Source organism: Aricia agestis, chromosome 6 (assembly GCF_905147365.1).
Source record: "Aricia agestis chromosome 6, ilAriAges1.1, whole genome shotgun sequence".
In the NCBI taxonomy this organism is placed as follows: Eukaryota; Metazoa; Arthropoda; class Insecta; order Lepidoptera; family Lycaenidae; genus Aricia; species Aricia agestis.
This window is the reverse complement of record NC_056411.1, coordinates 4,066,582-4,081,275: the sequence shown is the minus strand read 5'-3', so window position 1 is coordinate 4,081,275 and position 14,694 is coordinate 4,066,582. Positions and strand designations below refer to the sequence as shown.

Below are 14,694 nucleotides of genomic sequence, written 5' to 3'. Positions count from 1 at the left end.
CTTTTATTATGTCACTTCGGCTATTTAACCATGGCCAGTGTCGAGTACATTATGGCGGGAAAACAATATTCTATTTTTTTAAATACAATTTTCAGCATCGTTTTTCTATAATATTGTCAGGTCTAAAGTCTAATCAAAGTCTAAGTAAAAGTCAATTACAGTTAAGAAGTCAAGTTGGTCGATTCCACGTCGATTTAGTAAAGTGGTAGACGCTTTACTGAATCTTTCGACAGTTTTAGAGGGAACACAAAATAGCACGTTTCTGGATATTGCATCACTTTCCTACACTTGTGCACGATAACGAATATGTAATGGTTATTATCCTACACATTAAAAACCCAGTTAACGGAATTTTAGGAAAATAATACAAAAACCTACGATTAATAAAAACTAAGGAAACCATATATATTAAGTATATGAAGGAAACGTAACTCCCATACTTCAACCGTTTTGAATTTGGTTCCTTTTCGCACACTAAAGTATGGCAATAGCAACGGCTACGAAACATTAACACTCAAATTAAAAATTTACGAAATAAAGCCGTTGACATTAATTGTCACTTCTATACCAAATTGTGTACCTACCCAATACCTACAGTCTGTCAAGAAAGTGAAGAAATTAAAAAGTGGCAACATCGTAGTGTCATCCCTTTCAAATCAATCTACGATATCCCCTATATCGTAGATTGATTAGAAAGGGACACATTTTGTTGACTCGTGAACAATATTTTTGGCAGTCGGACTCGCGCACGAAGGGTTCCGTACTGTAATTAGCGAAAGTAGGGAAAAAATTGTGTTTTTGTATGGGAGCCTCCAATTGTTTATATTTTAATTTTGTTATTATATATTAAAGTAACTAGGTTTAATACACATTATAATTCAGGATTTTGTAAAAAATCAAGTGTTTAAATAACAAACATGTAGCCATTATGGATTACGAGTCAAAAAGGGCAAAAAAATCACGTTTATTGTATCCCCATACAATAAACGTGATTTTTTTGCCCTTTTTGACTTTTTGGCATGACCCCCTTTAATCTTAACTTTATATTGTTTTTAGTATTTGTTGACATTATAGCGGCACCAAAAATACACAATCTGTGAAAGTCTAGCTAATAGCTGTAGCGGTTCTTGAGTTACAGTGTGGAGACAGACTGACAGACAGATGGACGGACAGACAGACTGACAAACAGACGGACAGACAGGCGGATAGAGTTGTAGATGGACAGACAGATGGACAGACAGGCGGATAGAGTTGTAGATGGACAGACAGATGGACAGACATGTCTCAGTAATAGGGTCCCGTTTTTACCCTTTGGGTACGGAACGGTAATTATGTATGTATGTATTTATGTATGTATGTATGTAGCTGTGTATTTATTTTATAATTATATATCTATATTTTTATTATATTTATTTTGAAGCATCATGTTACGTTTGATATAATATTATGTAATACATTTTTGTTAATGGCACATTTACCATACTTATACTCGGTGCGGCGAACCTTGATCCCTATGACACTGACAGTTAATAACATTGTAATGGCGTCACTATTAAATTAGGATCATATTAGAGCGGTCTAAAAATGCCATTTATAAATTTTATGTAGCTTTATAGCATTACAATGATATTCCGTTGGAACTTTTAACAATTCTTAACATTTATAAGAAATTATCTCAACCTGAAATTACGTTTACGTCCTGCAAAACTTACGTTGTGTGATGACGTAAGTTTTGCAGGACGTAAACGTGAATTCAGATTGAGATAATTTCTTGTAAATGTTAAGAATTGTTAAAAGTTCTAATGGAATATCATTGTAATGGCATAAAGCTGCGTAAAATTTATAAATGGCATTTTTAGACACATCCAATATGATCCTAATTTAATGGTGACGCCATTACAATGTCAGTGTCAGTGTCATAGGGATCAAGGTTCGCCGCGCCGAGTATATATCTTAAAATTATGTTTCCTCTACCTGTGGTTGCCTGGAAGAAATTACTAATTAGTAATAAGGCCGCCATTGTGTGTTAGGTACCTGTGTTTTAAAAATGTCTTTTATTTTAAATTGTTATAATATGTATAATGTATGCACAATAAAGAATATTTATCTTATCTTATCTTAACCCTAAAAATATAATGTCAGCACTCTTTCATATTAAAGGCAAAACTCCCCTCTTCTTCTTCACAACAGAGTCAAAGACCTGACCAGTCCACTGGCCTCTGGACCGAAACATGTCAACCATAGATAAATGTCAACTGAGATCACGACATTTCCTTATTTTCCGTGGGCCATCATGGCCCATGATCACCATAAAAGATCACTCATCACTCATCAGTCATCAGTACTCATCACAGACAATAAAAAATAAACCCAAAGAACAATATACTAGTAAATAGTAATCTGTGCCAAAGAACCAAGAGGAAGAAGAAGATAGGTCCATGAAAATAAATCAAAGTCTTACCTACCTACCAAAAATAAATTATAATTTGCAATTTTTTTGTTATTTTAGAAACAGTTTTAATTTAAAGTTATAATGACCATTTTAGGCAACATTTTGTTTAAATCTTGCACATTTATTCAGCCTCTAAAAAGGGTAAATAATGTGGTTAATATAACCAACTTTCATGCAAGTGCAAATAACTATGCCGTTAAAAAGACCACTTCAGCTGCAGGAGGTATAAAATAATACTATTTGTACATAATTTTGTACATAATTTTTATAACAGCTTCTACAGCAGTTAATTTTATTGTATTTATAATGAAGACAGTCATAAATTATAACCTCTAATTATATCTCACTAGCTGTTTGACCGAGCTTTGCTCGGTAGGTATTCGATAAAACACGAATAAAATGACATTTCCTAAAAATTATTTCTAGCTAGATCGATTGATCGCCGCCTATATACTAAATTTCATGAAAATCGTTGGATCCAATTGAATTTGATATTTTGTGAAATAAACATAATATTATAGTTGTTTAAATCTATGCCTATTGCCTAATCCTTCTGTGATTAAAATATTCCAGGTGTGATGGGGTTGGGTAAGGGCAAGAAAGGCAAAGTGGGGAAGCTGAGCGTAATGGAAAAGAAGGAATTGCCAGTTGAAACCGACCCTCACAAACTTGTCAATTATGTTTGTGGATCTAATATTTATGTAAACGGAGAGGATGTTAAAGTAAGTATTTTTTACTTTGAAGATGTTATGTAATTAAGAATATGAACCCATACTTAAGGTATGAGATGGGCTTATACATTTTATGTAAATGTTGGTATCATGAAGTGTAAAATTATAGGTACGGTACTGCCAACAAATTTTTTTATGAAATAAGGGGGCAAACAAGCCACCTGATGGAAAGCAACTTCCGTCGCCCATGGACAATCGTAGCGTCAGAAGAGCTGCAGGTGCGTTGCCGGCCTTTGAGGGAATAGGGTAATAGGGGAGGGTAGGGATGGGAAGGGAAGGGAATAGGGTAGGGGATTGGGCCTCCAGTAAACTCACTCACTCGGCGAAACACAGCGCAAGCGCTGTTTCTCGCCGGTTTTCTGTGAGAACGTGGAATTTCTCCGATCGAGCCGGCCCATTCGTGCCGAAGCATGGCTCTCCCACGTATAAACGGATTTATGTATAGGTAGTATAGGCCATGGTCATTTTGTCCTAGGATGGCGGTAGAGTTTGTACATAGGGGCGGCAAAATTAAAGCAGCCTGTTCCTACTCATAAAAAATATAAATCCTGCCCTGTATACTGCTAAAGTACTACTAGTATAAACATGGGCACTGTCACAAAAACATCGTCTCAAACTGTACATTAACACCTACTTTATTACTTTACAGTTGAAACCTGACAGTGAATACCCTGACTGGCTATGGACTCTCAACACAGGTAAAGCACCCAGAATAGAAGACCTGGACCCAAACACTAAACAGTACTGGATTCGTGTCAGAGCTATGGGTATGCGTCGTAACAACCGCCTGAGATCCCTTAGGAAGTTTTAGACTATTCAGGTTTTATAGTTTTTAAATAATGTAAAAAATTCTGGCCATAAATTAGTAGATAAATGTTGCCATGATCATGCTGAAACTTAACCTAATGTCGGCACTACATATAGGTGAACGCGTTGGCCAGCGCGCTGGCCCAATGTGTAGAACGGGCGTTCGCGCGTTGGCGGTAGGTATTTCGCCTGTTCTACACATTGGGCCAGCGCGCCGGCCAACGCGTCGGCCAACGAGTTCGCCTATAGTGCCAACTTAAGAACCAAGCCACATCACTATGTTGAAGCATTGTATTGCAGTAAAAGATATATTTGCTATGATGCCCCTTAAAATTCAAAGATACTAGACTGTAATATGTCTACAATCTACAATCTACATTGTACATTTTGTATATTATAAGATAATTTAAGTAATAAAAATTAGTAGTATAGAAAATCGATGACTTGTTATTTCTGATTTTAGTGGTTCACATTTCTGTTTAATATAGTATGGAAGGATTAGTTAGTGTTAGGTAATAAAAACAGCCAATGATTGCCAATAATATCAATTTATTTGAAAAACTTTGTTGCCATTTGTATGTAAAAAAAAACAGCTTCACAAATTGTGACGGGGCGCAGCGGTTCGCATCTTTCATGTGAGTTTTATGACCAAACACGCACTCTGACACGAATACTTGTATAAATTTTTGTCGGCCCGCTCCGCTAAAATGGAACAATACTATAATTTGCTCTATGTTTGTTATAAATTTTTGAGGACGAATATCTTCACAAACATTCCATGCTGTCTGCATCTGTGATCATAGGTGGGCAGTCATCGCCGTGTTTTCTACCGAATGAGTATGAGAATCCACTCTGTAAATAATATTATTATTTGTGAAATTTGTATATTATGATTATAAACTGTAGTCACAACTACAAGCTCTTCAAGGTCTAAAATAGGTAGGTACCTACTAGCTAAAAGCCGAGCTTTGTGAGGGCTGGCGTCGTTTTTTCTGCGTGGTAATAATCTTTAAGACAGTTTTTAATCTAAGTTAAATGCATGTAGAAAGTAACTAAACATGTCTGTCTGTAAGTTTGTAAGCACTATTACAAACTTACAGACAAACATGTTTAGTTACTTTAACTACTACTACTACTGGTGCGCTTATACAGGCAACTAAAATTGCTCAACTCCAGTCAATTCTCGTCAACTTTGACGTCACAACTACATCAAGCAATTTGCGGCAACAAGCAGCAATATCGAATATTTGAGCGATATGAAATAAATTGCTCCATGTTGCTCCACTAATTGCTCCAGATCGCTCCATTCGTGTCGCCGAGCAATTATTGCCGTAATTATTGCCCGTGTAAGCGCATCTTAAGTTACCTAGAGGTATTTATACCATTAGAATGTGTTGCGTGTGCAATAGACCGCTCGATACGGGCGGTATCAAGCGGTCTACTGTATAATAATATTTTGGGTTTACCTTCTTTGTGTTGTATAGATCAGGCGGGTAGGCGGCGGGTCCGGGCGAGCGCGAGTACTTACCGGACTCGCGCCGCCCGCCCAGCGAGTAGCTCGGTGCTCTGTGGAAGAGAGATAGCACAAAGATAGAACAGCAGCCTTACTCCCGACAGAATCAGAATCGAATCGAGAATCGAATCAGCTCGATCTCAAATTTTTGCTACTTCCGACATAATATATTATACTAGCGCAAAATCGTGCTGCGGCTCAATCCATACTAATATTATAAATGCGAAAGTCTGTCTGTCTGTCTGTCTGTTACCTCTTCACGCCCAAACCGCTGAACCGATTTCGTTGAAATTTGGCATGGAGATACTTTGAGTCCCGGGAAAGGACATAGGATACTTTTTATCCCGAAAAAATGTACGGTTCCCGCGCGATAAACGAATTTTGGCGCAACGGAGTTGCGGGCGTCATCTAGTTTGGAACTAATCAGACTCTTAAATCAAAATCTTTCAGTTTTGGGGGTAAGGCTGTAGTATATCATAAATCATAATACAAAGAAGTGCTTTTTGAATGTGTTTCGTACTGGGAGCTTATCCGCATGTATAATTGTATACATCTCGACTACTATCGACAGTCGAGCGTCATATTTATCAAGATAGTCGTACTGTATTTGAAAACACCATCCTGTATTGTATGTTGAACTCAAGTGACTCAAGAGTTTTTATCACTACTTGCAGTAAAGAAGTTGAATAGGATTTATAGTTATAATAAAAATTTAATTATTAGTTAACTTCGTTTGCTAATACGAACTCTGTTTCTCTCACTGCCACGCGGACGCGACAGACGACAATGGAAGATTAATAATACTCACTTGTACTTATACATAGCTATATTCTGCTGGTAGTACACCGCAGGTCCCGGACTACGGACTTTCACAGTGGTACCAAGTCTGGCGCCCATGCTGTAGGCGGGGTACGGTTTGTTCCCGAGCACGCTGTAGGCGTTAGGGGCGGGGCCTATTCGCCTGAAGTCGGTACCAAAGCGGGCCCCCATCGAGTACATAGGCGGTCTGAACTCCTTGAATATTGGGCAAAGCTCGGGCGCGTGGGCTCCCGGGCCAGGAGCTGTTGTTATTGTGCGCGTTGGAAACCTGAAGAAGTTATAAGTAGTATTATGAAGTAGATTGGGACGAGATGGCCGATTGATGATAAAAATGTAGTTACCTAGCCCCCAGGCTCCAGGCAGGGGCGGATATAATGCCTTCGCGAGTCATCTTCTCGATCCGATAGACGGGCCCGGGGCCTCTCGACCCGAAGTGCAGGGGCGGCTTCACACCGAACGAATACATGGGCATGCGGTAGCGGGAGGGGTCGTGTTGGTTATAGCCCACAGTTGGAGGAAGTAAGTACGCCCCTGGACCGGGCCCTAAAAGATGGCAATCCATATTAGCCTATTTTAGTTAGACCTTAAAAAAATGTGTCAAACAGTAATTTAAAAACCTTACCTATTTTTCTACCCATTTTGGGTCGGTTACTTGAATTTTGATTCCAAATTATAAAACGAAAACCTAAAATAAACCTAAATGTTTGACACTTATGTCATTATTAGTATAACAGTCAAAAAATTTTTTGTTACATAAAATAGGTTACACTATAAAAGTCAACCTTCTCCACTGACCTCCATTATACTTGTATAATGGAGATCAGTGACCTTCTCTCATTAAAGGTAAGACCAGAAAGACCGTGTATAATGTAGGTCAGTGGACCGACCGCACTACACGGCAGCGATGCGACACATTCCATAGAACTGACGTCTAACAAACGTGAATCTGACCTATTCAGTTTTACAAACGTCGTGTCGCATTAGTGCGAACTGCGATCACGCCTGTATGCTTAAAGTGTTATTGCAAAGCTTTCTCACACGGATAAAGGTACAAGCATGTACGTATAAACAAGTTGGAAGCCAGCTACATGAAGTTGCAGCAGATGAAGTGTCGTCGCGACACAACTGGTTGTATTTCTGAAACGTTGTATAAGTTATAACTGTTCACATTTTTCGCCTCAACTCTGACGCTGGCAACTCCTAAATGGGGAGGCTTACGCCAAAAGAAGAAGAAGTGTCGCTAGCTGGGGAGGTTATTTCATATAGAAATACATAGAAACCAGTAGTGTCACGACGACACGTCGTCTACGGTTCATGTCGTCCGCTGCCAACCGGCACCTTAAAACTTTTTTAACTAGAAGGTTAAACAATAAAAACTAGAAGCCATTGTTTTAGAGAAGTTTATTATTAATCAACAAGTTCCATCTATCGTGTCTGTCCAAGTGGAGTGAGTTCCTCTCCCGTATCGCTTTCGTCCTCCGAGACACTGGCGCCCCACTGAAAACGACAACACCAACTCTAATTACCAGTGACGGATTAAAGACTACTTGATACAACTAGAATCGGTTTTTACTCTTTAAACCTGTATTTACCGCCTAAAAACTTATTTTTTTTATCTTTTTTGGTGTGGTTTTTGGTGACGTAAGATAGTGATGCCCTAAGGACGTATTTTGTGTGCTTCCTCTCAGACGTCGCCCTAGGCAATTGCTTATAATTTGGTTAAGGGTTAATCCGTCACTGAATGCACCTAATTTTCACCAGACGATCGTCAATTTTACTGGCTTGCAAGAGTCGACATAGACACACTAGAGCACAAAATGGAGAAAAGCAAGTAATGTTTAGCCAGAAGCGGCGTTAGGGCAACCGCCCAGGGAGCCGGATAAAAAGAGGCGCTGAAGGCAAACAAAATGGGCACCAGTTTTTTCAGCACTACCAGCACCCTGGGCGTCGAAGAAATCTCGCCCAGGGCTCTAAAGGGTGGTGCTAAAACCGGCACTGTGTTTAATCTACCTGTTCCGATAGCGGGTCGGCCCTCAGCGCGCGGTAGAGGTACGCGGCGTAAAGCAGGTTGGCGACGCCGAACGTGCGCAGCGCAGACTCGAAGCCCCACCCCCACGATATCACACCGCCCACTATTGGACCTGGACAACAGTATAATAAATAATCAGAAATGCAGGGTGATTATTTAATCTGTTTCTACAAAACTAATAGAAACACTAACTTATATTAAGGAGTACACTCCTTAATATAATTCATCTGTAAAAATTTTATGACATCCTGTGATGACATCGAATTAGTTACCACTATATATTTTTACTTCTAAGTTTGTTCTTGCGATTTCGATTCGACCGAGCTATCTAAAAATTGTTACTTAGCTGGCCCCTAGACCTACAATAATATTGAACAATATTTTATTGAACAACTTGTTTGACAATAAGATTGAAGGGCGCGTTCAATATTAATCCTCTCCTTCTTCAATTTGATTGTGCAATATAATTGATCGTCTAGGGGCCAGCTAAGTACGCTAACACCTTCAAGCGCGTTTTTAATATCATACAAATCGAAGTAAACTTCTCTACGGCGTCTATCAAATCTCGCATTATGCACATACAGTACCTGCGGCGTAGGCAGCACTAGCTGCAGCCTGCAACAACGCGGCACGCGGCAGCTGCCCGCCAGTACGTGCTAACAGCGCCGGCAGCAATGCCGCGTCGGTAGCGCCCAGCCCCGCCCCTAGCACGCCCTGCGCCACGCCTACTAGCGGCACCTGACCATTGATGTTAGAGTAAACCATAAATTATTGCATTTTGAATCGTATCTTGCAACATCAATTCATTTCGTATATGAAAATTCTGTTCGACAGTTGGTATTGTAAAATTTTAGCCTGTTGCATTTGCTGTTGCCTATCGCATACACGTACGCATCGTTAGCTGTGTAACCGAGGAAGTAAAATATTAGTGCGTGAAAGAGATAAAGCTATAGGTGCTGAGTTTTTACCATGAACTTGTGTTATAAGTACCAAGGACGTATAAACGTACCGAGGTAGCGTGTGGCAGCACCAACGCCGCGACCCCGACAGCTAGCTGGCCCGTCAGTGCCACTCGCTCCGCCCCCAACCGCCGCGCCACGCCGCCCAGCGTGCTCGTGGCTAGCAGGTAGCCGGCGCTGTCAGGTATGAACACCACGCCGAGAGCCCAGCGCTGGAACGACAAGACAATGTAGACAAAAATTATGTTGTTACTTTCATATAACAAGTTGCTTTCAAAAATGGTCGTTATAAATCAGAACTAGCACCTATCCATATTATAAATGCGAAAGTGTGTCTGTCCGTCTGTCTGTCTGTCTGTCTGTTACCTCTTCACGCCTTCAAACCGCTGAAATTTGGTATGGAGATAAAGCAGGAGAAATGTACGGTTCCCGCGCAATAAACGAATTTGCGCAACGGAGTTGCGGGCGTCATCTAGTTTTTATATTTAAAAAAATACGTGTCACGTTGTTTGTCCGCGATGGACTCCTTAATTACTGAACCGATTAAAAGTTTGATTTGCACATATTGTGCACGCATGCACAGTTCCTTGTTACATAATATCTAAATGGCTAAATCCAAGCAAACTGACCTCTGGATGAAACTTCCCGATGATCCACAGCGGCAGGCAGGGCTCGAGCGCGGCCATGACGCTGGTGGTGAGCAGCACGGCGCCCGCGCAGGCGCCCGCCACGCCCCTCCCTGCTCCCCACACCGCGGACAGCGCCCCGCCCTCCGCCATCTCCGTTCCCTAGAGCGCAAAATATTATAATTTAGATCCAAACAGCAACACAAGACATAAATACTAGAAGCTTATCTAGTCCAAGTCAGAGCTTTTCTAAGTTATGTACCTACTATCAGAGAGGTTGATTCCTAGGCAGGTGAGGGACCTAGATAGTTTGGTCGCGTTACGTCAAAGTCAAACCCAGCCGACAGATCACAAATCGTGAGTTCCTACGACGCGACGTCGTGCCGTGTATCGTGGCACGTTACGATGTCGTGACGTAGTTTTTCACGATGCTCGTCGTAGATTAACACGACGCGACGTCACATCGTGGTACGACACGACGTCGTATCGTGTTTATGTGTCCCGGCCCTAATTGAAACTAAGGCCCGTATAAATAGTCAGTACTTAAGATCCAGTCTCAAGACACGGTTCAGCCTCTGTGATTGGTTGGCTGTCAAAATTTGGACCAATCACAGAGCCGAACCGCGTCTTGAGACCGGGTCGCATCTTGAGTACTGACTATTTATACGGGCCTAAGACGTACGATACTTACCCGATTGTATTGTTCTTTATCCAGGAATAGATACTGGACGACTGAAAACAAACGTTCAAGTATAGTTACTGACTATTAATTCATGTCAAAACGTACCCATATATTGCTTAAAATATTAACCTTTTTTGGCTTTAAATCGATAAAAACCAGTTAAGCACTTACGGAGGCTGAACAGCAGAGCTACAAGGATTAGTTGGAACGGCGCGACGGGACTCCACAGTTTGTACGCAGCGCCGCCGAAGGGGTAGCCCACCAAAACACCTGCAACATCATAATATTTTACTGATGTGACGGCCGAAAAGGAAGATCGAGATAGCATGCTCGGTCAGGCCGAAACCCCCTGACGTCATTTCAGATGTTGAATATAATAATATTATCACTGCCGTTCTTCGAAACTTCGATAGTGCGATGCAGGATTGTGAGGCTAATTGTGGGTACCGCCACAATATCATAATAGAATTTAGAACTTATTAAGTTCCACTATATCATTAGCATTTTATCGCGTTTAGATTTAAATTAGATCTCAAGAGAACTTAAACTAGTTACACATAGTATACCTAACGCCACAGCGCCCAACAACGCCCTGGGTCGGGCGGCAGGGGGTAACGCGCGCGCGACCAACGCAACGCCGGCCACGCCCGCCAGCGTCGCGCCCGCGCCCTGCGTCGCCCGCGCCACACCTGCACCCTGATTGAATAATAGAGCATAACCTGAAGTAACCTACCTAACGCCACAGCGCCCAGCAGCGCAGCTAACGCCCTATGTCGGGCGGCAGGGGGTAACGCGCGCGCGACCAACGCGACACCGGCAACGCCCGCCAGCGCCGCGCCCGCACCCTGCGTCGCCCGTGCCACGCCCGCGCACGCTGCGCCGCCAGTGCCGCGACCGCACCATGAAAAAGCTAGAATAGGTTTTTTTTAAATTTTGTAGTTCATTGTTCAAAGTAGGATTTGTAAATATTAATCTTACTTTAGTCTACTGCAAATTATTTTATTAGTCGAGACAATTATGCAATTAGTCTCTGCGAAACTCAATAGACTTAAAAAAAGTTAAGAAATATTTTTTTATAGCACACGTAAATCACACACTTAGTTTCAGTTACCTGCTTTCCCAGGAAAGGGAAACAAAAAAATCTGTACGTACTTAGGTAACTAATTGTTTGTAAGGCTTAGTTAGCTAATCGATTTTCGTCATAAAATTAATAAGTATAAACATCACCCATACCCGCTGCCGCTGCAGCCAGCAGGGCCGTAGCTACACGCAGGCCAGCGGCAGGCCCCGCGCGGGCTGTGTACGCCGCTGCAGTGGGCGCCGCCGCCAACTGCACTGCTGCTTTGGCGCTCAACACCGCGCCCACTATGGCTTGCGAGGTGCCGATGCCGTTGCCTGGAGGAAAATTAAAAATTGTAAGAACTGTGAGGAATTATGTAGAAACTTTAATAAAAGTAGGTAAATGAGATTGACGTAAGAATAGAATCGTGTGCCGAAGACATTAAAGAGTGTATCGGTTCTGTAGACCGCAAGCTTTCTGATGCAGTTGTTGATGCACTTATTGAATTCTCAAACACAAGAGTTGAATTATCTCGCTGTACAGGGAGTAGCGAAGTATTAGTTAAATCTGTGACTGCATTTAATTCACACGGGCCGAGAAAAGACTCCGTGTAGCTTGGCGATCAATGCACGTTTTACGCATATTATCTTGTGCGATAAAACACTCGATGAGAAGTTCTATGTCTGAGAGAGATAAAGAATGAGATATCACCTGCATCTTCAGTGGCTTGTTGCACGGTGACGTTGAGCATGCCAGCCAAAGGGGCGCCGTGTTGCGCCCACAGAGATAGAGCCTCGCCACGCACCCAGTCCGGGATTATTGGCACTTTAAAAAAATAGTACCTATAGTTAGTTAAAACTATAAGACTTATGAGACGTTATACCGTAGGTAAAACCATAAGATTAGTAAGAACCATACAATAAAATCAAACTGGGTCCAAGAGGTTTTAACACTATGAACAAAATATACAATTGACTAATAAAATAATTATTTATGCAAAAAGCTTCTTCAGCTTCGCTGTAAAAGCCAAGAGAAATTCGATCTCGAATCTCGGTTCTTTTCTTAAACCAATGGACCACCTGGAAATCAAGCAAAATCACATCTATAATATATCAGCGATATCAATTATCCAAATAATCATAGCCCAATAAGTACAAACCCAGCACAGTAAGCAGCACATTGTCCAAGAAGAATGTGAAGTAGACTACCGCGAAGGCGATGCCAGCAGAACTACCGTCTATCTGCTCCATGTCGCGTCGACTGCCTGGTGTCCCGATATCCCGCCTCAATACTTTTCAATCAGTGCCCGGCCGCGCGTGTGCGCCCACCCTAATGTCATTTTACGCTATACACTTTATCGCTTTGAGACAGATCCAATTTTTAAGCAGGGTGGCGAATGATTAAATGTGCTAGTTTGTAGACGCGACGTCATCTGTATAAAATAAAGATTTGGTTACCAAATAAATGCAAAAATTTTGGGATATATAGTAAGATATGTGTATTGTGTAGATTTAGTTGTGACTTCAGACTTTTGTTTAATCAGGTATTTTAATTCTGAACACAAACTACACAAAAGTAATTAAAATAAAGTTGTGTTAAATTAATTACAAATTCTTTATGACATTAAGAACAACCCATCAATGACAGGCTTTTAGAAAAGGATTTAAATTTTCAAAAATAATTATATTATTATAATATTATATAGGTAGTAGGTACATAGTTTCAACAAAAACAACATCGCACTCTCTACAGTCTACGGAATTGAGAACAATAACACCATAAAAATAGCTGGTTTTAAAGTTAGGTATTATATGTATAATATTTCATTGTGTAGCTTTTGCATTGCAACTTTCTAAATAAAATATTACAAAATGCAGAGGATAAATAAGTAACAAATTATAATTTTGTAATATGTATATTTTTGTAATTTGTTCGCTTTATATTTACATAATTCCAAGTATCTCCAACCTTAAAAATACAACATTAAAAAATCAAATTGTCCCATCCGAAGTTGCAGCGTCACATCACTTTGAAATGACATCACACACGTGACTGCATTTTGTTACTAACTTCAGTACATAAAACATTTTAAGTTAATTTAATTAAATTATTCTATCGATTGATAATCAACTGTTACAATTATACACAGTAGATAATAATGTCAGATATAACCAGATTAATAATGTCCAACGGCAATTACTTTTTTATTGAAATTAAGATTTCTGAGATACATTAATAACGGTGTGCAATCCTTCAGAATGGACCATAAGGTTTTTCAACATCTCTAAACTAGATTTGACAACATTATTGCTATATCTTGGTATAGATACATTCTAGTGACTTTATGTAAACATGTTTAGTAATAGCTACATATTGCTGACATCAAGTATCAATTGCTTAATACTAATTATTATAGTCAGTAATGTAATGTAATGTAACTTGGTATATACATAGATACAAATCTGAAAGACACATGTGTCATAACTGCTTCATCTCCCTCGTTTTCCGTACATATGAAAGAGAAGGCAAAAGTAAGAAATGATATTTAGGGTGTAAACACACTGAATTAAGTGTGTAATTTCTTTTCAGCCAAGAATTTAATTATAATACGAATAAATTCACAAAAAATATATTTAACAGGTGACATTGTTTTTAAATAAGTGTTCATTCAACGTCATGGTAAAATAATCGTTAAGAGAAATTCGTTTAAAATAAATTCGTGTGATTTCGATTCGAATTGAGATTTCAAGTAACTATTTATCCAAAGATTTTTGAGTATTTATTATTTAAAAAATATACCTAAGAACACAAGTATTATCTTCAAAGTGTTTTTTTTTTGTTTCTATTGGTCAGGTTTTTATATTCCTACTCCCCTGAATAAAATTTTTACACCACGCTTAAACTAATGACTAAGCAATGTAGCTTTCTTATGTACTTAGCTTTTTTAAGTATCGGAAAAAGGCAATACATGTTACTGCCATTAGCGTAAACTTGCTGTAAATAATTTAATTTAGAA

General features: G+C 40.0%; 3 protein-coding genes across 4 annotated transcripts; 1 reads left to right on the top strand and 2 right to left on the bottom strand.

Moving 5' to 3' along the window:
• The first annotated feature begins 2,487 nt into the window (after nt 1-2,487).
• LOC121727805 (39S ribosomal protein L54, mitochondrial) lies at nt 2,488-4,019 on the top strand. Its single transcript, XM_042115804.1, has 3 exons — nt 2,488-2,675; nt 3,026-3,174; nt 3,833-4,019. Exons 1-3 carry the CDS (start codon nt 2,534-2,536, stop codon nt 3,992-3,994), a joined length of 453 nt encoding a protein of 150 aa, XP_041971738.1. The 5' UTR covers nt 2,488-2,533; the 3' UTR covers nt 3,995-4,019.
• A 515-nt stretch (nt 4,020-4,534) lies between these two features.
• LOC121727803 (outer dense fiber protein 3) lies at nt 4,535-7,040 on the bottom strand. Of its 2 annotated transcripts, XM_042115803.1 has the most exons (5): nt 6,945-7,040; nt 6,664-6,865; nt 6,312-6,590; nt 5,457-5,556; nt 4,535-4,842 (listed from the first exon to the last, which is right to left on the bottom strand). In XM_042115803.1, exons 1-5 carry the CDS (start codon nt 6,958-6,960, stop codon nt 4,756-4,758), a joined length of 684 nt encoding a protein of 227 aa, XP_041971737.1. In that variant the 5' UTR covers nt 6,961-7,040; the 3' UTR covers nt 4,535-4,755. The 2 variants fall into 2 exon arrangements, with proteins under 2 accessions (XP_041971737.1, XP_041971736.1); XM_042115802.1 differs by lacking the exon at nt 6,945-7,040 and having other exon boundaries at nt 6,664-6,884.
• A 690-nt stretch (nt 7,041-7,730) lies between these two features.
• Nucleotides 7,731-13,081, bottom strand: LOC121727888 (chromaffin granule amine transporter-like). Its single transcript, XM_042115932.1, has 11 exons — nt 12,838-13,081; nt 12,390-12,503; nt 11,852-12,013; nt 11,352-11,528; nt 10,790-10,888; nt 10,628-10,668; nt 9,940-10,098; nt 9,361-9,522; nt 8,939-9,089; nt 8,333-8,463; nt 7,731-7,819 (listed from the first exon to the last, which is right to left on the bottom strand). Exons 1-11 carry the CDS (start codon nt 12,926-12,928, stop codon nt 7,748-7,750), a joined length of 1,359 nt encoding a protein of 452 aa, XP_041971866.1. The 5' UTR covers nt 12,929-13,081; the 3' UTR covers nt 7,731-7,747.
• Between the last annotated feature and the right edge of the window lie 1,613 nt (nt 13,082-14,694).

Excerpts from the sequence above, each read along its gene's own strand:
- LOC121727805 (XM_042115804.1), top strand. The coding sequence starts at position 2,534 with ATGACCATTTTAGGCAACATTTTGTTTAAATCTTGCACATTTATTCAG. Across the intron at positions 2,676-3,025 it reads GACCACTTCAGCTGCAGGAG|GTGTGATGGGGTTGGGTAAG; the intron begins GTATAAAATAAT and ends AAAATATTCCAG. Across the intron at positions 3,175-3,832 it reads TAAACGGAGAGGATGTTAAA|TTGAAACCTGACAGTGAATA; the intron begins GTAAGTATTTTT and ends ATTACTTTACAG.
- LOC121727803 (XM_042115802.1), bottom strand. The coding sequence starts at position 6,884 with ATGGATTGCCATCTTTTAGGGCCCGGTCCAGGGGCGTACTTACTTCCT. Across the intron at positions 6,591-6,663 it reads GCCTGGAGCCTGGGGGCTAG|GTTTCCAACGCGCACAATAA; the intron begins GTAACTACATTT and ends TAACTTCTTCAG. Across the intron at positions 5,557-6,311 it reads ATAGCTATGTATAAGTACAA|AGCACCGAGCTACTCGCTGG; the intron begins GTGAGTATTATT and ends TCTCTTCCACAG.
- LOC121727888 (XM_042115932.1), bottom strand. The coding sequence starts at position 12,928 with ATGGAGCAGATAGACGGTAGTTCTGCTGGCATCGCCTTCGCGGTAGTC. Across the intron at positions 12,014-12,389 it reads ACAAGCCACTGAAGATGCAG|GCAACGGCATCGGCACCTCG; the intron begins GTGATATCTCAT and ends ATTTTCCTCCAG. Across the intron at positions 10,669-10,789 it reads AGCTCTGCTGTTCAGCCTCC|TCGTCCAGTATCTATTCCTG; the intron begins GTAAGTGCTTAA and ends GTTTGTTTTCAG.